A 24691-nucleotide genomic window follows, 5' to 3' on the forward strand; every position below is an offset into this window, starting at 1 on the left:
CCTTTAGGTGAAGGGAAGTGGGAGCTCTAGAGTGGGAGCCGGTATCCTCCTAGCCTAGCCACAGATTTAGGGACTAAACCTAGGATTAGCCAAAGATTTTCTATGCACTGTATCAGGTTAGAGAATTATAATTGGCACAATACATATTATAAAAATTTATCTCATCTCTTCACTAGAACCTCATTGTAGTGAGAGGGATGCTTTTCACGTAAGAAATCTTCATTACATAAACATAATTAGTATATTAGTAGGTTTTATTAAATATTTGCATTTCAGTTTTGCTAATAATTAAGTGATTTAGTTTGGTTAACATATCAACATTCAAAATTAGTGACAGTGATTTCGTTTGATTTTCTGTAAATTTCCTAGTAAAACTTATCATTGCCAATTTACACCTTCCCCGTGGGATCGATATTTGGGGCTTAAATAGAAAGTCCTTTATTACTTGATAACTATATGTATACTTGCGTAGAATCCCATTATTAATTGTTTATAATTATATATATATTACATAACTTACTTTTCATAAAAGGATCAAGTTTTTGGCGTTGTAGTGGTGTCAACTTCATAAATCCTTACATATAAAAAATCGGGATCAGTATAGTATAACTACCAAGATCTTTTAACTTCTTAGGAAGCTTTTTCTGGATAATAGTGCTACACTCTTCACTAAGTGCAACAGTCTCATGATCTGTAAACTTCGTTCTCTTGTTTAGTATATCTTTCATAAATTTCACATAACTTGACATTTGTTCCAAAGCCTCAAAAAGGAATGTTTATGGTTAATTTTTTAATAATTTCTAAAATTTTTGTAAATTGTTTGTCTTTATTCTTCTATTTTATTGTCTTTATTCTTCTATTTATTCTTCTATTTTAGTCGTTGAGGAAAAGGAGGTAATGGTTTTTTTAAGGGAACTTGTGTTTGTTCATTTTCATTATAGTCACTTTCCATCTCTTCCTTCTCATCATCAAAAACTGTTTCTCTTTGGATTCTTATTTCAACTTCTTTTCCACTTCATAATTGAATTGCTTTAATTTGTTCTTTATTTTGATCTTTGGGATTAACTTCAACCATACTCGGAAGATTTTCTGAAGGTATGTTACTAAGTGCAGTGGCAATATGCCTAATTGATTTTCAATATTTCTAATTGCAGCCCCTTGATTTTGTATTTAATTTCTCATATTCAATATTACCTCTTCCATGTTACAAAGCCTTTTGTGGGTTAGGGTTAGAGTTAAATCCAGGAGGATAATAAGGTCGATAATTAGGATTTCCTTGATTGTTTAAATTTCCTGAGGGGTTCATTGAATTGTTATAATTATTCCAACTAAAATTAGGAAAATTTTTTCATCCAGTATTGTAATATTTAGAATAAAAATTGTTATTTTGATTATTAATAGAATTCAAAGTTTCATAAGATGATTGAGTATTAATTATCTGCCCTAGTGAATTTTCCTCAAATACCAGTGATATTTGAGAATATTTCATTCCAATTTGATCAATCTTTTTCGATATAGCAGCAATTTGAGATGCTAAAATAAACATTGCATCAGATTCATGAATACTAGCTAGCATCACATTGCATCAGATTCATGAATACTAGCTACTCTCTTAGAATTTACCCATTCAGAGGGCCATTGAAAATTATTATTAGTCATTTTTTCTATTAAAGAGTATGCTTCATCAAAAGGTTTTGATATTAAAGATCCGCAAGCAGTAACATCTATAATAGATCGTAATAGATCTAAGTGATTCTATAATCCATTGTAAAAAATTTGAATTATTAACCAATATGGTAAAACATGGTGTGGAAATTTTCTAAGGAGAACCTTAAATCTTTCTCAGGCTTCATATATCAATTCCCCTTCAAACTAACAAAAAGATATAATATCGTTTCTAAGCTTAGCGATTTTCGAGGGTGGAAAATATTTAGCCAAGCATTTTTGTGATAGTTCTCCCCAAGTTTTGATAGATCCAGGTGCTAATGAGTTTAACTAAGCTTTAGCTTTATCCCTTAATGAAAAAGAAAAAAGTCTAAGCCTAATAGCATCATTAGACACTCTGTCATATTTAAAAGTAGCACAAATCTTAAGAGAACAAAAAAGATATAAGTTACGATCTTCAATAGGTGTTCCACCAAACTGATTATTTTTCTAATAATACATTCTAATTCTGAATCGTAAGATACTAAACCTTCAAATTCAATATTTCGCATAAACAAATATAATAAACAAAGAAAAAAATTTCTTAAAAATACTCTTAAATATATAGTTATATATTTTTGGATTTTTTGATTTTATAAGTTTTTTGATTTTTTGTATTTTGTATATTTTTATCTCTAAATATCATAATTTACCAAATCTATTTAATTTAATGTTACCTTACCCAGAAACGACGCAAAAAACTTGATCCCGAGAAAATATAATTGTGTAAAATTTATAAAGTTGACTCTGCTTTGCAACGGCGTCAAAAACTTGTTGTGGTCTTTTATGAATAATAATGTTAAGCACTTAAAGTTGGGATACTATGCAAGTATACGTATCATTATCAAGTAATATAAGCATTTTTGTTTAAGTCTCAAATATCGATCCCACGGGGAAGATTTAAATTTGAAATGATAAATTACCTAGGAAATTTACTGAAATCAAACGAAATTACTGGCACTAATTTCAAAAGTTTAAGATATTATCAAAGCTAAATTATTTACTACTATTAGAATTTAAAAACAGGTTTTAAAATTAAAAACTACTAAACTATGTTTATGTGATGAAATTTTCTAATGTGAAAAAATATATTTCCCACTATAATGAGATTTTGGTGAAATGAGATGAGATAAATGGTTTAAATATGTATTATGCCAAATAGAAGCAATTTTAATTCTTTACCCTGATTCAGTGTTATAGAAAATCATTGGCTAATCTTAGGTTTAGTGCTAGGCTAGGAGGATACTGGCTCCCACTCCAAAGCTCCCACTTCTCTTCTCCTGAAGGCTAACTATCGCTTTAGTTTTTAAACACTAAGATCAAATTGGGGATTTTTAGTCTGTCACCCTAGAAATGTCTAATTTTACACCCAACAAAGTATATTTCACATTTATTTGCACTTAATTCCATGAAAAAAATACTCCTTCATGGACTTAAATGCGATTCTCACTCCGTTGTAGAACTCATACTCCATTTCCCGAATCATATGTTTCACAACGTATTTTAATAATTTAATTGGCCAGATCGAAAAATAAATTAAGAGTGGAGTTGAAAAATCATCACAATTAATTTTAAATTTTAACATTGGCACATCCACATTATTTCTTCATTTCACCATATCTCATAGTAGGGAGAAAGATAAAGGAATCTACTCAGACTTCATGAGAAAGATACAACAAAACACAAATTTCATACATAAAAGAAAGTTCATACAATAATAATAAACAAATAAAACTTGTCTGAAATCCTCCGTAGCCTCTCTTAAAAATTGTAGGAAGAAGAAATCTCTCACTTCTCTTCCTCTCCATCACTTCTTAGAGAAGAATTCACACTTAAACTCACCACAAAAACTCAAATCTATAAAAACAATAACTAATTAATGGTGTGGAGTGGTGTGGAATGTAGGTGTGTGAAGAGGAAAATTGAAAATGAGTGGAAGAAGCTGAAATGGTGCGAGGTGGGGGGGGGCGATTTTCTAATCAAATTTTGACCCTAAATAGAGCCTAGGCCGATTCTCCAATAGGTGCATCCAACAACTCTTCAAAAAGCGTCCAAATTTGTTAAATCTTCTAGAAATAGGGCATCTATCGACACTGGCGTTGTCGGTGCCTGAGGCCCGTAATTAAATCCCTGGCGCCGTTGGCATTGAACAAATTTTGAACTTCTCCATTTTTTCTCCAAATTCAATCCTTTTTGCTTCATTTTTGCTCCAAATCCTCAAAATCAATAACTTGCAATAAAATATAGAAAATACCTTCAATTAAAGTGCAATATCACCAAAAATGAGTATAAAATATGGGTCTTAAAATGCATATATTTTTTGTGTATCAGTCAACCAAAATAATCACCAGTTACGTCGGGTTGACGACGTTAAACCAAGCTCTCTGTGGGAGGAAACCCATAGTTATCTGTGTGTTTGTTTTGATTGTTATTTTCTTGTGTTTGATTTAGAAAATTTTGGTAGTATTTTGAATATATAATGAATTAATGATTATTTTAAGACCTTAAAAGATGACTTAGACATGTTAGAACGAGTTTTTGGACGTTAGGCTGACCTGTGCTAAATTAAGCACTGGTGCTTAAGTGTGACAGTTAAAAACATGTGCGAATTTTAGTTTCTAGAAGTTTTAACCTTGATTTGGTTAGCTTTATCGTGGGATAGCAGTTCTAAGACATGTCTAGGAGTTATAGGGGAGGTTTAGAGCTTATAAATAGAAGGGTATGAGGAGAATTCTCACCACACTTCAATTTTCCCCTAAATTTTAAGTGAGAAAAAGAGAGATTTTGAAAGATGTCATTTTCAGAGAAGTCTCACCACACTTCCATTTCCCCGTTTTCTTCGCTTGACTTCGTCCCCTACCTCTTGAGTTCGCGATTTTGAGATTAGGGCATGCCCTAATTTGAAGATTTCTTGGTGGTTTGAAGCAAAATTTGTTAGATTTGATCTTCATGAGGTAAGAGCTTCACTTCTATGTAAAATTTTTTTATTTTCACCATATATTTTGAGCACATTATAGATCTACTCAAAAATCACTAGTCATGGTGAAAATTTGAGGAAAATCTATGGAAAATACATATATTTGGTAGTTTAAGCTTTGAGAAGTTAAGTTTAATAATTAGAATTGAATTTGGGATTTTTGTGAATTTTATATAATTTTTTAGAGATGGCACCAAGAATGAAGAGGGGCAAGAGAAAAACCCAATTTGATTCAAGAAAGTTTGTTAATTCAAGAGCTCAGGTCGATACAGTGATGCACTACAGTTGAGGAAGTTGAATCTTGAGCGTTGTTTCCAGAGCCCAGGAGGAGTTGTATAGGATTTGAATGTTCACTGCAAATGGGAGCGATTTTTTTGTTTTTCTGTTGTGGTAGTTATTTCTATTATTCAAGAGTTCTATACAAATCTCCCAGAGGCTGAAGATGAAGGAATCATGGTCAGAGGAAAGACAGTGCCTTTCTCATATGAGGTAAGAAAATCAGTTTTATCATTTGCCTCCGAGTACTTTATGTTTTTATTCCAACTATAGTTCAAATGAGGAGGAGTTAGATGAGATTATTGCATCTTTGCTAGAGGAAGAGGATTATGGAAGATTACCAATGAAAAAAGAGTTAACTTCTCCACATCAAAGTTAGATGCCCCATCAAAGGCATGACACTATTTCATTTTTGCTTGTCTGCTGCCTACCAATCATCTTAGTGAAGTGACCTGAGATCGAAGCTGTTCAAGCCGATCAACATTGGAGATTTGATTTATAATTTTATCACCAATTCCACCATTGCTACTACTACAACAGGTTTTGGATTTGTATCCTTGATCTTTCATTATACGAGTAGGCTGGAGTTAGATTTGATAGCTGGGAGGAAATGCTACAACCACTCAAGCCTATTACTAGTGTGAAAGTCTTATTCACATCATTCCATTTTTGGCTGGAGAGGTGGATTTTCTAGTAGTTCAGCTATCTCTACATCTTGAGCTGCCACTTCATGTGCTTCTACATCACAAGGCCAAACTTCTGGATCTAATTCTCAGTCACAACTATTGTCACAACTATTGCATAGGATATTGGACAATATCAAATATACCACTGATAAGGTATTAAATTTAGAAAATTTTACAGAACATATAGATGGATACATGAGGAGACATAGTGATTATCATGAAAAATTCCACTCATCAATGGAAAGCCTCATGAGAGGTAACTAGAGTGTAGTTTTCCCTCAATATCCAAACTATCCATCATATGAGCCTGCAACTGCCTAGTACAGTAATGAAATTGATGATGAGGAGGAAGATGATTAGACTGCTTCTATAGTTTAGTTTAATTTAATTTTTTTATGTATTATTGTGAATTGTTTTTGGCACATTTATATTGTACTTTTATTTTGTTTTGAGTTGTATTTTTTGAGACTGTTAGTTTGTTTGTGTTTTGTTCTGTAGAAACTGCTGTAATGTATTTATGTTTTTATTAAAATTTATGTTTTATTTTTGTGGTAGTAATTGTGTTAACTGTGTTGTTTAGAGTATTTAGTTAGTTTGTATTAAACTTAATTCTAAATCGTGGGAAGTCTTAGAATATTTCTAACTTTAACTTAAAAACTTAATGTTTAAAATTTTCAATTTACTACCAGAGATTTTCTCTATGTTGCAGTTGTGTATGTTTGTTAGTGTATATGTTTGCTTTTATATTATCCTCCACTACATAGAAGTCTAATGAATCTCTATATGTTAAAGAAAGTTAAAATTTGATCAAAAATTTAATTTTTACTCATGTTTTTAATTTTTGTACTTGTGTATTTATGATGTAAAAATTCATGCTAGTGTGTTATTTTTAGTTTTCATTCCTGCCTATTTATATATGATGCTAAAATGTTTTATCTTATTAAAAATTTAAGTCGGAAGGGGTGGGGATGAAAAATTTTCTAAAAACTTGAAACTTATTTGTTATCAAATTTACTTCAAATAAATTTGATTTTGATTTGAAGAAAAATGATCAAGTATATGAACTTATTAGGGAAATAAAATTTTGAATATAGAAATGAGTAAGAGAATTTAGTTAAAACTTATAGTAATGAAGAAAAATGAAGAAAAACTTAATAAAATTTTTAGTGTGGAAATGATAAATATTGTATAACTATCTTTAATAGGAGAAATTGTATTTCTGGAAAAAGGAAGAATTAGACTTTTATTTTCAAAACTTAAATTTCTTTTATTAAAATTAATTTTAAAAAAAAACTATTATTATGTTTTAAAGTAAAGGAAATATATCAACTCTTTGCTTTAGGAAAGAAAGAGTGGAATTCAAAATCATTAAAGGCCTATCCAGATATAGTAATCATTGTCTGACAAAAAATGTTGAAAAAGGGAGGAAAAGCTTGATGATCAATGCCTAATCAAAAATTGGTTCCACTTCTGATCCTTTTAAAGTATAAGACTTGAGAAACTCTTAAGCTTAAGGATATAATATAGTAAGTAAAATTATGCTTGTATGCTTGATAAAAATATTATGCTTGATAAAAATAAAGTGGAGAAGATAGAATGCCTAAACTCTATATTTGGAGAATTTACAATATTTCTGAATTAAATAAGAGCTCATATTTTCATATTTCTTTACATTAAAAATTTCTAAACACTAAGTTGGTCTCATTCCCTAATGTTTTTTTTTCTAAATTAGACTACTATATTTCTGCATAAAAAATTTAGAAACTTCTAAAAAAACTCATATACATAATCTACTTATTTAGTTTTTAAGGAATTGGAGTGTCACTTGAGAACAAGTAACCTTTTAAATTTGTATCCCTTGGAGGAGGTAACTGATATGCCAAAAATATATAGTGTATGTACACATTTTTATACCTATGTTTGAGATATTCCGCTTTAATGAAAGTTCACTTTAATGGAAGATTTTATGTGTTTTTCTTTCATGTACAATCAAATGAATGAAAAGTGGTGAATGAAGTGAAAAAGGATCAAATTTGGAGCAAAAATGAAAAATGTGCAAAATTGAACTGAGACGCCTAAGTGCTCAGAACTGGCACTTACGCTCCAGTTAAACAGAGAGAGCAGCACCTAAGGCCAAGTACCCCGCGCTTGAGTGTCAAAAGTAGTTACTTGATAAGCAATAAGATATTCTTTTTCATTGAGGTGAAAAGGAAAGTCACCAGTTTGAAGCAACCCTTGGTAAAAACGTGGGAAATGGTTAATGGACACGAAAATTCATTCAATTGGCTTTTGAAAGGAGGCAACTTCTAGAGGATTCATTGAATGAAGACAAATTTTGAAGAGACACCAAGGCACCTCTTGGATTTTTATTAAAGAAAACTTGGATCATCAAAGAAGAGACCAATCACCAATCACCATCCATCCATTCAAAGTAACCACCATACGCCGCCGTCGCAGCCACCCATTGCCGTCGCAGACCACCACCAATCATCATCCATCCATTCAAAGTAACCACCATACGCCGCCGCCGCAGCCACCCATTGCCGCCGCAGACCACTTTTTCTTTTTATTTTGAGTTAGTTTGTATTATGTGAGTGAAGGAAGAGATTCAAAGAAATTTCAAGACATTTGGTGGTGAAGATTTGAGATAAGTGTTTATCTTTGTGACTATATTTGGTTTTAATTTAGACTTTTTGTTTGAGTGCATGATTTCTACTTTCAAACTCAAGTGTGGTTTTATTTTCTCAATGAATTCTGAGTAGTTTTCTTTATTTTTTTCCTTAAAATGATAAGTGATTAAGTATTGAAGAGAATTTTTGTGAAGTATTAGACTTTAAGTTTGGAAGAAGTTGTGATGATTTTAAACTTTGTACTTCATTTACTTCTTCATTTGGCCAATTAAGATGTTAGTATCTGCTATGAGAAAATGCAAGATCCGAGATGGTATTGTCTCAGTCAACAAATGGTAAGAATCACATTTGATTTCATGGATGAGAATGTAGTTCATGGGGTTGAGTGCAAATAAATAGGGAAATAAACTTTGAATAGTTTCTAATTAGAGGACATTAGAGTGACATGCTAAAACACCCAATTTGATTTATAGTTTTAGGTTTTGATACGAGATGTTAGCCCCCAGGTGGAGGGAGAAGAGGGAATTCTAGAGTGAGAGCTAGTATCTTCCTTACCTAACTTGTCTTCAATACTATTCAAACTATCGATTAGCCAATGTTCTTTATAACATCTCTAGTAAAGGTAAAGAATAGTATTGCTCCTATTTGGTAAAACATAATTAGAATACTTCCACAACAGAACTCCTATACTTGTTACTGTTTCATGATAAGGAAAAATATATTTTATTCATATTACCTTCATCTTGCAAGTATTTAGTTAAGTTAGTTTGTTGCTTACTTTATTTTCAATTTATCAAAATTTACAAAAAGAATTGAACTTTCATTTTTATTTTAGTATCTACAGTTTAAGAGGAATATTTTGCTAAATAGAATTTTGTTATCTAATTTCTCTTATTTTGTAAGTTGCATATTATAGTTTTCCCTATGAGTTCGATATTCTGGGCTTAACAAAAAAGTCTTATATTACTTGATAACGATACACATATGTGCGTAGTATCTCATATTTAAATATTATAACTGTATTCTTATTTACTTTGAAGTTGAGAATTTACCTAGTTTTTGCTTGTGATCAAGTTTTTAGCTTTGTTGCAAAATAAGAATCATTATTAAGAAAATTAAGCATATAATTGCTTACATCGCAATATGCCATCTATAAAGAGAATCGGGATCTACCATACATTTTAAATTAGTTGGACAGAACAATTAAAATAAATAAGATTAGTTGGTTTCATTAATATTTACAGATCATCAGAAAGTTCAAAATTATATATAAAAAAAAGTTGAATGGTTTCCAACTGTTTAAATTCAAATTGAACTTACAAATTTAGGAATTTTGGTGATATTTGAGCATCGAGAAACAAGAAAAAAAAAGAATATAATTTTTTTGTCATTACATTGACTTACAAGATACAAATCTTAACTACCTAATATATAAATATATTTAAGACACAAGAGAAGTGCTTCTACTGTTGAATCCTCTTAATGAAATCCAAATATAAATCTTAACTACCTAATATATAAATCTCCTTGAGTTCATAACAAAAGAGCATCTATTGTTGCATCCTCTTGAGCAACCCTTACTTTTCAACATCCATTGAGGTTTTTTACAAAGAAATTTTCAAATAAATAGAGATCTAGAAAAAAGAGAAAATAAAGCCTTGCTTGATCATGAAAGATTTTTTGATATTTTGAGTTTGTATTGAGCTTGATTTCTGTCTCATATAATGTATAAAAACCTGTTCATTTTGTAATATTTCTCTTTTATTTTGTTTGTGTGCAGTTGTATTTTTGTGGATACTCAGAAAGGGGTTCTTGTGGAGAACATGGAGACCAAGAAGTGCCTATATACAAGATAGGTTCTCTGAAGATAAAAGGTGATGCAAAGATTTTCCCACCTCTAAAAAATATAGTACTTGCTTTCATTATGTGCAAAGATTCCTGTTAGTAATAAATAACTTAACCGAACCACATAAAAAAAACTATATTCATATAATTTGTTAGTTTCATATGTTGTTATATCGATCTTCACATTGCATTTCGTAGTCAATCCACACATTCATTCCATCATATATATAAACATTTCAAACAAATCAATGCAAACTCCATACAATCTTCATAATATAACAGACGTTACACCAAACATGGCATGTATACCATAATATTTAAAAAGCCTTATCATGAATCGTTTACAAAGATGGTTCATAATCATAAACAATCTTGTATGAGATAAGATGGAAGATTTCTGACACATATCACATCAATAAATGACTTCATGTTGCCTAATTTAGTCATAAATCAAATGAAATCATGTGAAAATGAAAATTCTGCCCCTCTATTAAATCAAAGACAACCTAGTCAAACATCAAAATGAATTATGAACAGAGAGCAGTCAAAGTAATCACTATTCATCTCAGCTCTCCAACTATTTTTCTCAGCACTAAAAACAAACTAAAAATTTTGTAAACAGCTTAAAATTAACCTCTCGTCTATAAAATACCAAGAAAATTCCAATTATTTCACCATGGGTAGTAAATTATCAAAGATTGCAATCTACTATATGTTTAATGGCAGTGCTGAAAAACTTCCGGTGTAACGCTAAGATTGCAAGCAATTGATGCAGAAAAAAGGACAAAAAGTGCTCATATCACTCTGGACGGTGAATTAACTGTCTCAAATAACGATACCCATGAATCTGCTAAATCTTCCCATTTCCTAACAGACAAATAACCAGAATTTAGCAATCTAGCATCTTAGGGCTCAGCTTCAACGGTTAAAAATAAATGTTTCTTCTATCTGTGTTATCTTCCGGAAAGGAATCCCCAGCCATTGGAGTCCTCAGAGTTCTCATTAGAAATTTCACGGTACTCACTGTCCTCACGGAATGATTCGGGGTTCTGATCAACAGCGGATGCATCTTCGAAATCAGTGCTCTGTTCATTGATGTATGAATCTTTAACATCATCTTCATTGGCACTAAGATCACTACTAGTAGTTCCTTCAAATGTGAAAAACTGAAGAATGAGAGCAACCCCGTTGCACACATCATAAACCATCAAGCCTATTCTCCCTCCAACCCAACTACCCAAGTGGCTTCCAAGCAGGTAACCCAACTTTCCAAAAATTTCTTCACCATGATAGCCACCTGCGTATGTCCCAAACAAGGTGCCAACCCCTCTAAGAACTCCTTCCATCATAGTGCCACCATAATACACAGCTTCAAAGAAATCCCAGGCAGAGGATAGAATAGGACCTACGATACGTTTGGCTTGCCGTGAAGCTAACTTTGCAGCTTTCTGACCTGACTTCTGTGCCTGCTTCGCTGCATCACTGGCACTTAGCCCTTCTTGTAGTGCATTAGTTAAAGCAACTTCAATCGCCTGTTGTCTTACATTTTCAACATGTTTACTTCGAAGGTTGTAGACGTAGAGCTTAATTCCTTCTTTTCCAATACATGAAAAGGTACCAGAGCCCATATCAAAGCAGTTCAAAAATGTGAATTTGCCACTTTTGGATGAAACTTCTTCTCCAACCAATTCCCTAAACTTTTCAGCTATTAAGAAAAAGCAAGATCCATTATAGAATGAACCAAATGATATCAAGCGCATCATATTATTCATAAAGCATTTGGAAGTGACTTAAGAAAATGTATATACAAATGCTAATATCAAAGTAAACTTTTCAATGTTGCAAACTAAAGAAAGAAGAATGAAGGCCCACATTCCACTTGAACCAAGCTTGAAGCAACAGCTAAAAGGAAAATTGTAGAATGTCAGCTATCCAATATGGTCCTTTCATAAGTGCAAGGAAGAGAATGCAATACAACAGAAGCTAGGCATCACTCTTTACAATCGCAAAAATAAGGATCAGGTCTAGCATCCCAAGATGTACCAGCATCCAAAACATTATGACTACAAACTTAAGTTGTAAATTTTTATGATGTGTACCACTATTACAATTGCACAAGTAAGACAGCACTTACATCCAACAGTTTGAAAACAAATGCATTCCACGAGATAAAAAATAGCAGCAGTTATAAACATTGATAATTTAAACAGTTTTTTTTTTAATTTTTAGTGATAATTGAAACAGTTAAAACTAATGCAACGATGTAGGTTTAAACTTTTGTGATGATATAGCAATTGCTATAACCGCTCCAATATAGCAACAGTTTTACCAGTCATTTTATATGTTATAGCCATTGCTATATCATTTTTGCGGTTTAAACTGCTAGAAGCATTCATATCTTTTTGGCAGCAGCCTAAAGGCGGCAATCCAAAGCTCTTCCTCCCTCTAGCCATATCAATCCCCATTGCTATAGTTTTCCAGCATGCTGACTGTCGTTTTCCATCCCTCCGTATCCACAACACTGCAGGTTCTCCTCACATGAATTCTTTTCTTTTATCCTTGATAAGTAGGTATTTTTTAAATATGTTTCTTACAAGTTACAAATGATAATTACTTGAATTCAACACTGAAAACTTATTACATTTCTTCATGCTATTATAATGTTCTATTGATGGATTTATAAACGTGCCACTCGCTTACTGATTTAATAATTCGGGATGTTTAATTCGTATTTTTTGTTTATAAATTTGAAAATTCTATGTTTAATTTTGTATTACAAAGATTTATCATAATCAATTTGGATTTATACCGGGCAGGTCTACCATGAAAGCTATACATTTATTGCGAGGTTTGATGGAGAAGTTCAAAGAGAATAATGAAGATCTACATATAAATTTTATTGATTTAGAAAAAGCTTACGATAAGGTTCTAAGAGATATCCTTTGAAGGGTTCTAGAGAAAAAAAGATGTGATAGAAAAGTACCGTTTCTATCCTTTGAAGGGTTCTAGAGAAAAAAAGATGTGACAGAAAAGTACCGTTTCAACTGAAAGGAAAATTTTATAAGATGGTGGTGAGACTTACAGGTGGTGAGACTTACTTACAATGCTCTATGGCATTGAATGTTGGCCTTTAAAAGAGAAGCATAAAAGGAAGTGTTGCCAAGATGAGAACAGTTAGATGGATGAGACAAATTGCGAAATTTTTATATTATTACCAAAATACTAATTAACTTGTCCAAAGCATTTTTATTGTAATAATATTATGATATATGAATTTTTTTTTAAACCATCTAGTTAGAATATTGGTTATCTTTAGTGGCATAAAAGTTTAAGCTGGGTTGGTTTGGTAATGTTCGATACGAAATTACACTTCATAAGCTTGAGTGCGATTTAAATTTGGCTCTCACAGCCAGCATAGTGTACCAAGGAAATTTTGATATTTTACATTGTCTTTTCGCAGAATTGTTTATGATGTGAGGCATCTTTTAGCTGTTTTTGGCATATCTTAGATTTTTTATATATTTTGTGAGGCATTTTATTATATATGAAAAAAATAGGCGTTGAGCACATTGGCTATTTGAGAATTGGGAGAAGGCTCACAAGGGGACAATCCAAAAAATTAATTATACAGATAGACTGCAATCCTGTTTGATTGAAAGATAACAACACAACAATCATCATGATGTAGAAACATCTGAGAATATTAACTCATATCAGCCTTAGTTGTTAAGACTGATACTAAGTGATTATGTAGGATTTATTTGGTATTTTATTTTGGAGGATTTTTAATTCTTGATGTTCCCAAATTTAGGCAACCCTTTTGGGATAGTTGTATCTATTTTTTATTGAAGATGAATATTAATTTGATTAATCCATAAAAGCAATCATTTTCAACTAATAGTGCAACACTCTGAGAGCTACGTATTGTGTTGGTTGTGATCTCTGAATTTTGTGGCTTGCGGATTTGAATGACTCAACTAGGATATTAAGGTTTGACCTAAGTAGGGGAAATGTTTTGGGTCGATAGTACAATCACTGATGATTTGAATTTGGGCTCTAGGTCTAGTAGGATATTTGCGTCAATCTTTTAGTCTGTAATTGTAGTTTAACCTCATTTTAGAGGCATTCAAGAGGATTGACACCTTTTGATCTGTTTTTTTTTTTGAAGGTAGTAGCATTTCCAAAAAGAATTGAACCAGCCGACCACATTGAAGTGAATACGAAAGATCCAATCATGATGTTAGCAAAACACAAGTCAAAAAGGTAAAATTTAATTTTGATTTTGATATAGCATTTTGGGAGAACCCAATAGTCCCAACCTTATCAAACTGAAAACGTGAGATCAGATTATGCTGATGGTTTAACCTCATTCTTGCAGTACAGATTTTGATCTTCATAAGTCATATTAGGGTTGACCAAATGTGTCAAACTTACCTCGAAAGCAAAGATAAAAGATCTAACTGGTTTAACCTCCTTCTGAAGAAACTAGAATTTTGGGAATTAGGCTTCATACAATATTTGTAGAGTTTTTAATTTAAGTGAGGCATCTGTTAGCCTCATCCAAGAGTGTGATATTTTATTCGTGTGCTAAAAAAACTTGGAGTATGGATGTTGATTTTAGCAGTGATTAGTTTAGACTTGCCCCAAAGGGATTAACCTCTTCTCATAAGTGAGATACTGGCTATTTAATTTTAGAAGGATGGTTAGTTTAGCTTCACATTGAGTAGAATTTGGGTGTATTGAGAAGTTAGGATTTTGTGTTTTTAGCCCATGGTTGACAAACTTATGAAGCTTTGGCCTTGAAAGAGTGATTAGTTTGACCTCATTTCAAAGAAAAAGTTTAGAAAAACAACTCCAAGTATTTGGCCTTGAAGGGTGATTAGTTTATCCGCGTCCCAAAAGAATAATTTATCCTCTTTCTAAAGGAATTAGAATAAACATTGACGTTTGGAGTAATAGAGTCAACAATTGATTTTAATATTCATAATTTTCAATGTCTTAAAAAATCAATAAACAAGAATGAATTTTGCATATTTTAACACGTTTGGGTGAAAAATAGAGACCGGGCACTTGACAAAATTTAAGAAAATTCATTAGTTTGGAATGCTAGAATTTTCATGTGAGATTTTTTATTGAAAGTAAGTATTAGTGAGGGGAGACACCCTACCAAATTTGCAAATATTTTGGTAAAAGAATTTTTTCTTTAGAAATTTTTAGAGTAAAAAATTTAGCTCAAAAGATGCAATTGCTAGCACAACATTTTTAGGAATTTACACTAAAATTTTATGGCGTATAGCTCAATTAAAATAGATTAAACAAAAGATTTATTTTTTAAAGACTTTTCTTTGATTTACTAAAATATTTTGAGGAATTGGAAATCTGGTAACATAATATTTGAGAAAATTCAAATTTATAAATATTATATTTTGGGCTGAAATTTTAACTAAAGGTGGAGTCTTCCGTGATAAGATTAATCACTAAATTTCAAATAAAAAAATTTTGTAGAATTTTTAATGAATTTTTAATGCTACATGAATGATATCAATTTGATCGAGTTTTGGCACAATTTTGGGAATGACTTTCTTGAATTAAAGCAATTTTTAATGTGGAGAATTTTTGCAAAAGAATAAATTAAGAGAAATAAGAAAAACTTTCTTACAATTTTCCCCTTTTTTTATCTCTTGTAATTCTGATATAGACAATATTCATCATATGTTTCTTTGGTGAAATTGGTAGGCCTTGTCATGAGGATATCGTAGATACAATTAGCCCATGCCTCCATCATTAGTACAAATTCTATTGAAGTCATGTAAATTTGAACAACAAAAAGTATTCTTGAGAACCTTGAGTAGGGTGCAATCCTACCACAGCAATAAACTCATGGACAAAAATGAGGCATGGAAAATGGGCACTACAAAGCCAACAAACCTACAAACAAGCTTGCTTGTAGTGATCATATTGATCTTTTAACAATGCCAGCATGTAAATTGTGAAGCAAGAAATTAGTGACTATCAATACCGAAGGCAATCCTCTCCCCAGAGCACTATCGCAAGAATAAGAACTAGCATTTGAAATCTTTTCATTATGCCTAGTGACCAGCCATCCCATTTTGTGCTTTACTCTTAAAGTAAAAAAAAGGAAACTCGCTTCATCCTGTCTACATTGATAATCCTATTTTTGCATGTATATAGAAGTTCTAAGTTCGGTTATTTTTTTTCCACCATGTGAAGATTTTGAAAGGGCAATGCCTAAAAGGCATTCATGGCATTTAATAAAGTGAGCAAAAATATTTAGTGAACCAAAGAACAAATCAAATGGGTTTCTGATTTGTTCTTCTAAATACTAAGAGTGTTCAAAACAAGTTTAATAGGGAATTTTCAGTTCGAATTAAGCCCAATTTAAAACATTATATTTTAAAAAACTGAAATAGACAAAAGATGAAATCATGTAGGATATAGTCAAAGATTATTGTCCATTGAGCTAACATACATGGTGATCATATGAAACAGTTAACAAATACAAATAATTATTTTGTCTATTAATATAGATGACAGCTATAACTTAATTCTACTTAATTCTAGAATATGTATTATAATCAATTTTTTCTAATTTTGACTCTGGAAGGATTGATTGCATGTATCATATGATCATTTTTTTTTATAACATAAGGTGTGTTTGGGGCTGCGGTGCATTGCCGCACCGTAATTTCTTGGCTCAGTAAACTTTTTAACATTATTTTAAAACCTAAAAAGATGTCTGAGTAGAGGATGAAGAGTATTTTGGTCCCTGATTTTAATAAAAAATGGATGCATAAAAGTGCAAATTATAGAGGAAGTAAGTTAATGTGTCATACATTAAAATTATAGAAGAGAGTAATTGAACATCGGTTAAGGCGCGATGCAATTTCTCAAAATATATATGGATTTATGTTAGGCAAGTCATTTGTTGAAGTTATACATTCATTGACATGTTTGATGAAAAAGTACAAAGAAAGTAAGACCGAAGTACGTATGATTTTTGTTGATTTAGAAAAAGCTATTGATAACGTTCCAAAAGAAGTTCTTTAGAAAATTTTTAAGAAAAAAGGCCTTGATATGACTTATATTCAGTTTATTAATGATACATATACTAGAGTAGTTACTTGTATTCGAACAGAGGGAGAATTGACCAAGTGTTTTCCTATTTCACTTGGATTAAATTAGGGATCAATTTTAAGCTCATATCTTTTTTCTTTAGTTATGAATGTTCTTACTACACATTTAGAAGAGGATGTATTAATCAGTTATTCTTCTAGTAGATAATATTAGAGAAGGAGTTCAGAAAAAAATTGGAGTTACGGAGGTCAACTCTAGAGGCTTTTGTTTGAGAAGATTTAAAATTGAATGCATGAAATATAATTTTAGTAGTAATAGATCTAGTGGTGGGGTTGTAATAATGGGTGGTCAAGTCATTAAAATAAGTGAAGGTTTTGGATATCTCAAGTCTATTGTTAAAAGTGATGGTAATATAGATCGGAATGTTATTAGTAGAATTCAAGTTGGATGCTTGAAGTGGAGGAATACATCGAGCCTCTTGTATGATAGAAAAGTATCGCTAGACTTAAAGGAAAGTTTTATAGGGTTGTGGTGATACCAACAATACTCTATGGCGCAAAATGTTGGCCATTAAATAAGAAACATAGAACTAAGTTAAGTATTGCTGACATGAGAATTCTTAGGTGGATGAATGGGCTTTACACTTAGGGTTTTTTTGGGACAACCACAATTGTTTGAAGAAATAACAATGAATCTGTTGTTAGAAGTAGTTATGAAGCTACTGTCAGAAGAAGCTGCAACTTAAGTAATGTCTGGATAGTTCAACTGTCAAACTATTGTGCAATTATTTTTTTAAATAAAAACTATAATGCTCTATTGACCTCATTTTTAGTGAGGTCTTAGTTTCTTACTCCCAGAACCCAAAATCTAGCCTTAGGAGTTCCTTGTTAACCATCTTAGCAGACTAGCAATAGAGCCACCTCCCGTAGAACTTCAAACCACTTCTTGGCTCATTTTGTGAAGAACTCGCATGAGTGGTTCCAAGCACTCAACTTCTAGTTGCAAGGCCTAAGGGCCAACATGTAGAGGGCCCGAATATGAGTTCCTACAGGATCAGACGACCTTAGATGAACCCACCGTGACTCAGCAACGCACTTGTTATACCACGCACAAAGTTGACACATTTTTTGCCCGACCGTCGGCAAACTTGTCTGAACGACCTCGGATGACGAAACGGACTGCACCGTCGCGTCCGGAACGTTAATTTAAGTCAGGAAGGACACCCATATTGTTAGGGTTACATGCGCACACAAACGACAAAAATTGATGCACCCCTTTTTTAGCGGGGCGCAGGCCCAGGCTCAACCCAAGTTCAACTTGGATTTGATTCGGGCTAACCAAGGGTTAAACATTTTGAATTTAAAATTTTTGAACTTCAAATATGACATTTAATCTCACATTAATTGAGAATTAGGATTTTCCAATTGAGGCGGCTCAATTCCCCGCCAACGCGAATGCTTCGCATGGCGACTCTGAAATTTTCGGCTATACAATTCAATTCGCCCCCTTTCCTCTTCGGTTGGCCTCCCCTGAAACCTAGAATCATTCGGCTCTCCCGCTCGCCTCACCCGCTCCTCTTCTACGAACAGAAGCGCTCGCCTTCTTCCCCTCTCTGCCTCACGCACCGAAGCCACTCGCCTCCCCGTCTTCTCGAGCTCGCTCGCCTCCTCGCTTGACCGAACTCCCTCATCCCCTGCTCGATCCTCTCCCCACCTTCACCGAAAAGCTGCGATCTGAGCTTCTTCTCCCATTCGCCTATTTCTTTCTCGCGCACGAGAGCGCCTTGCATTCCTCCTCTCACCCTCCTCTCACTCGACCGAAGGCCCCCCACTCGCCCGCTCCTCACTCTCGCTCACCCTCGTCGGCTTCCTGCTCGCTCGACGTCACCTCTCCCTCCCGATCTCGCTCGCCTTCTCACCTCGGCACAGAGACCCCTGCTCACCTCTTCCTCTCTTTGACTGAACGCCTCCTTCACCCCTTCGAATGCCGAACAACCATTCGACTCCTCCCTCACAAACCGAAAGCATTTGCCTCTTCTTCCTCCCGCTAGGCTCCTCCCACACGCACCAAAGCATCATCCATCGGTTTGATCCTGTCTGTGCACCGAAAGCATTCATCTCTTCTTCCTCTCGCCCTACTCCTTTCTCTACACCGAAGCACTCACCTGGTCACCTCTCCTCTGCGCTGAAATACCGAAGCTCGGCTCCCCCTTCTCCAACTTAAGTTGGAGCGGCCCCCGCTGAAGACATAAACAGAGGCTTCCAGCGCAGGTAAAATCTCAAAACTCACCCATTTAATTTTTTTTTTAAAGGTTCTGGTTGCGAAAAAAGAATCAATCTCTTACCCCTAGGAGTTTATCTATATATGATTATTGATGAGGAGCATGAAACATGAAGCATTTCATCTTCAGTAATTATCTTGCTAGCGCCAAGCTTTAATTTTTTTAACTAATCAAGCTCTCATTATAGTTCAGTGACCTTGGGATTGGCTTTCATTTAACTGTTGTGATGTTTCCTGTTTTTTTTTTTTATTAGACTTCGGGTTTTGATGTTGGAGTGATCTCTATGACCTTGGGTTTGATTTTCCCTATTTAACTGCGCTGCGAATGTTAATTGCTTTACCTTGTGTCATTTGCGGGATGGTTTACTCGAATTTATATAGCTGTCCTATTTCATGGATTCTTACTGCCTGTTGCTTTCAACATGTCGACATTTGTACCTCTAGGTATATGGTTGGAGAATATTATGAGAATTATGAGATCCATATGAGATCCATTCACCTGCTATACTTGATGATCTTGCTTGCTATGAGTAATGCTATTTCCATCTCATTACAGCTTTAGTATTAGCCCACAGTCCTCTACACGCATATCCATTTCTCATGCATGAGCGTGCCATTGGTTTCTCGGGAATAATATTTTCCATGATGGTTATAGAAACCAACCTGAGTGGCATACAAATTAGAAGACTCTTTGAACTCTTCTTTGTGCATACTGTTGGTTATAAAGGTTTTAAAACAAGCTTACCCATTGCTGTTCATGCAATATAACCTTTAGTCAGTCATAAGAAAGGAATGCATCCAAGGGGATAACTGTATGGAAGATTTACATACATACCACTCAATTGCCTCATGTATTTACATAAATAGCACCTAAACTTAAAGCTTATATCGCCACGAGATGTTACAATTCATGCCAAACGATTCCTAAGCATTTACATGTCTTACACCTGAACTTTACTTTTGTATTTATACAACCCAACATTCCAACTGTTTTGGAGCATAATTAACTGTTGTTTGGGTCTTGTAAAATTGTTGTTTGGAGCTCAATTATGTGTTGTTTCGGAAGCTTTAAAACACTGATTTGGGGCATTTTTGTGGGCTGATTTTGTGGGTTAATTTTGGCGTGATTTTGACACCGTTTGGACACCATTTTGGCACTGTTTCGGGGCTGGTTTTGAGAGTTTTGCCAACTATTTTGGGGCTGATTTTGATAACTGTATTTACAGCTCTATTTATTGTTTTGGGGGCTGGATTTTGATAGCTTTATTTACTTTTTTTGGGGCTGATTTTGATAGCTCCTCTATTTACTGTTTTGGTGTTGGATTTGGGGAGCTTTATTTACTGTTTTGGGTTTCACTTGATCATCATTTAAACGTTTTTAGGTTGATTCACTTGCTATTTCCCCATTGGATTTGTTAGTTTTGGAAGTGGGTCAACCTTTCTTTCGTTTGTTTTGTTATTTTTGTTAAATGGTTAAGTCAAAAAATAGTAATTTCTGATTTAATTACTTGGAAGACACTTAAAAATATTTAAGGATTAGTTGGAAAACACTTAATTGAGGGTAGAACACTTTAAACCACTTTAAGCACAAGTTAAAGTGTAGGCTTCCTAGATTTTAGGAGCACGCCCTAAGTGAAAGCCCATCTACCTAATTCTCAGTGTAGGCCTCCTAGATTTTAGGAGTGAGAGCTCATCTACTTAATTCTTAGTGTAGGTTTCCTAGATTTTAGGAACATACCCTATGTGAGAGCCCATCTACCTATTTTTCAGTATAGTCTTCCTAGATTTTAGGAGCACACCCTAGATGAGAGTTCATCCACTTATTTTTCAGAGTAGGCTTCCTAGATTTTAGGAGCACACATTAAGTGAGCGTTCATCCACCTAGTTTTTGAATAAATAAAGAAACTTGACACTTGACCCGGATTCACAAACTAATTAAGACACTATACATGAAAATGCACCGAGATGTAGTTCATGTTTCCTTAATTAAATCAATAGTGGAATTCTCGCAATGACTTAACTTACAGTGAAACTCAGTGCACCGGGATTTGAGCTTGGATATTACACTCAAATCCTCCCGACAATTAAGAAAATTTGTCAATGCCACATATGGATCACTGGATTAGGATAAGTCTAGGGTCTAAGTGGCGAGGGCGATGACGACATTGCTTATGTGTGCTTAAACAAGAGATACGAAGTGAGATTATTAGAATAATATCTCCTACCTCAAGGATCTTCAATAAGGGAGAGGAAATGATCCATGATACTATTCGCCAATTCTTGGTGGGATCGTTGCCCTCGATGCTCTTAGGTTGTCAGTAGTTAGTTTGAAAGTTGTTCTAACACGATGAGATTGACTAGCCTATAGACTATACGACTTTACAAAATATTTACAAAAAAAATATAATAGACAAAAATCTCTCTTGCATGTTAAAAAGAACTCCGCATAAAAGAGACTCAAACAACAGCTTTTGCATGAAAATCAATTAATTTTTCTATGAAAATTTATAAACGTCCACAACTAATCATTTGGATTAAGGTTAAGGACTGCCCTCCGTAGACTGTCGGGCTGATAACTCTTGTTCAAGATCGGGAAGCACACAGTCCAGCTTTGATCTCTCCCACTTTTACCAATGTCTTACACTCAGTCCTGGTCTTTTGTATGTGACTATGAGTTTCTTTTGCTTGTGATTTCTACAACTCGTGTTTCTAACTTTTGTGTTGGGTTTTTTCGCCTTGTTTATTTTTCTTGCAAGCTTATTTAAATCTGCTGCAAATAATATTATGCTCGCAATATTAATCACGCAACAATAGCAGATGCCCAGATACGCTTTTACAGTTTATCCACAACATTTTGCTTTACTGTATTTTTACTTCTCAAGTACTTTTTGTTTACCTGCAATTTGTTTATTTTGCATGTTACACCAAAACAAAAACAAGACAAAACCAAACTTTGACACCAAAACTGTGAAACACAAACCACCAAATCTCTAATACTTAAACCCTGAGTCATCGCGACGACAGAAGGTTCAGAGCTAAATTCGTGGGCAGCACGACGAGGAACTCAGACCGAGCAGCAAGAGGATCTTCTTTAGCAATCTCTTTCTTAGTCTAAATAACAACTCATAGGACTTCGAAATAGTTCGTCCAGCGTGACATAAATCCTCACACACTCTTTAGGCTCCTGTACAACCATGTTGTGCAGCATAAGTCCTAACTCGCCCTAGGTTCTGAGGTTGTCGTGTGACACGACGTAAACCCTCTTATCTCTGTGGGTTATTTGCATAATCAGATATTATGCAAATGTAAGTATCAAACAATAAAATTGACAGGATTAAACGCCTAAATAACATCGTCTCTAAAACTTAATCACACATTATGATAGTTTGGAAAGTCACTGAAATTTTCTCCTCAGAATCTGTGATATCCCCTATCTTTTCCTTCTTTTAGACTCCTGAAAATAAATGTTTCCTATTTAAGAGACTCCCACTTGTCTTTCCACATCCTACTGTGAAAACCTAAACATCAAATTCTTGAAGACTAGTACATCTGATCATTATTGAGAAATTTCTCAAGTGACTCCAATCATTTGGGATGTAATTAGGGGCTTGCCTCTATAGGAAACTTGGAACCCAGGTAAAATAAACACTATTTAATCTTTGTACACTATTTAATCTTTGTATTAAATAGGAGAACTTGTCGGTCACACATAAAAGGTTCGCAGACCAAACGGATGTCACAAATCTCTTAGTTTGCAGGATTGGGTCTATCACCGAGGTACACATTTATCTTTCGGGAGGGTGTAGTACTTGAGGTATCGGACACACTTATGCAAACTATTGGACAAATGAGATCCATTTGGTCTCATTTTTGTAAAAGAATTAAAACACTACATTCAAAACCTAAACTATATATATTTCATATATTTAAATCAAATTTCAAAATCAAAAAGTTGACCGACATGCTCATGCAGAATGTAGTTGTAAATACATAGTTTTAGAAACAATTCAAACAGAACAACAGAACGCACTTACAAAAAAAAACACAAGTTTGATGTCTAAAATATTATATTAAGAGTTATATATCACTTAACACTAATAAATAACATAAAAATTGAAATCAAAATAGCAAACAACATTATTATAATATTAGCTTTCATTTCTAAATGATTAAGCCTATTAAGAAATTTCATTTGCAAAGTTACTCTTCATATGTTGCCCCTATCTGAAGTGGGCTCCTCATAGTCCTCAGCCCATCTAAAAAGGTCACAATCATCAAGTGTTCCGTCTTTCGGATACCTATAAAATCTTCTTTCATAAATAGCTTCTTGTTGAGACATGCATATAAAACATTGCATACGACCGTTACAACACAAAATTCTAGAGCCAATAAAATAACTTGGCTCATATTTCCTGATAATCTATAGTGTAAGCTTAGATTGGTATTAAAATGAGGAACTAAAAAGAAAACAAAAATTAAACATAAAACTGCTATAATGGGATTGTTAAAAAAATAATCTAAACTCAGAGTAAATGAAAAGAGAAAAAAAATATGTTATCATAACAAGGCAATAGACCTATAAAGAAGAGAATCTTAGTTGTCTTAAAGCCCTTAATACCAAATTACACATATCATAAATCATAGTTATAGTAAGGCCATCAAGAAGAATCCCTTAGGTCATATGACACATCATTGACCTCTTAAAAAAAAAAAACAAACCCACGGTCACCCAAGAGGCCATCCAAGTGGGCGAAAACTCAAAATTTTTAAAACAATAAAGAAAAAAAGTCAAAAAACATATCCGCGATTGCCGAATAGCCCCATCAAATTATGAGCAAACTCAACATGTTCATACATGTATTTATACAACAAACACTTGTTCATAATTTAATATCAACTAAACATATATGTATATCATCACAGACTTACATATATGTATACATAATAACCTCATCCATATATATTTCATAGGAATAACCTCCAATCAAGTGTCAGGATTAGGTTCAAAAGAAAAAGGGTACACATGTTTAATTTTGTTTCAAAAAATCTCATGCACGTTACACATGAAAGCATTTATTACACATAACCCTGCCTACAAAAAAATGCGAATATATTTTACTCAAAGCACTCATTCAGTTTGATGAAATCTAAATTGGAGATATAACCCTTGTTAATCAAAAAATCTATTAAATAAAAGA

General features: G+C 33.4%; 1 protein-coding gene across 2 annotated transcripts in view; it reads right to left on the minus strand.

Annotated features, from left to right (window-relative positions):
* Nucleotides 1–10613: 10613 nt before the first annotated feature.
* Nucleotides 10614–24691, minus strand: part of LOC110021301 — a 31661-nt gene continuing 17583 nt past the window's right edge. For both annotated transcript variants that reach the window (XM_020719740.1, XM_020719741.1), the window contains one exon: nucleotides 10614–11823. In XM_020719740.1, the coding sequence (XP_020575399.1) occupies nucleotides 11072–11823 (752 nt within the window). In that variant the 3' untranslated portion in view covers nucleotides 10614–11071. The remainder of the gene's footprint in view (nucleotides 11824–24691) is intronic.

Source organism: Phalaenopsis equestris, unplaced genomic scaffold (genome assembly GCF_001263595.1).
Source record: "Phalaenopsis equestris unplaced genomic scaffold, ASM126359v1 Scaffold000131, whole genome shotgun sequence".
NCBI classification, from domain to species: domain Eukaryota; kingdom Viridiplantae; phylum Streptophyta; class Magnoliopsida; order Asparagales; family Orchidaceae; genus Phalaenopsis; species Phalaenopsis equestris.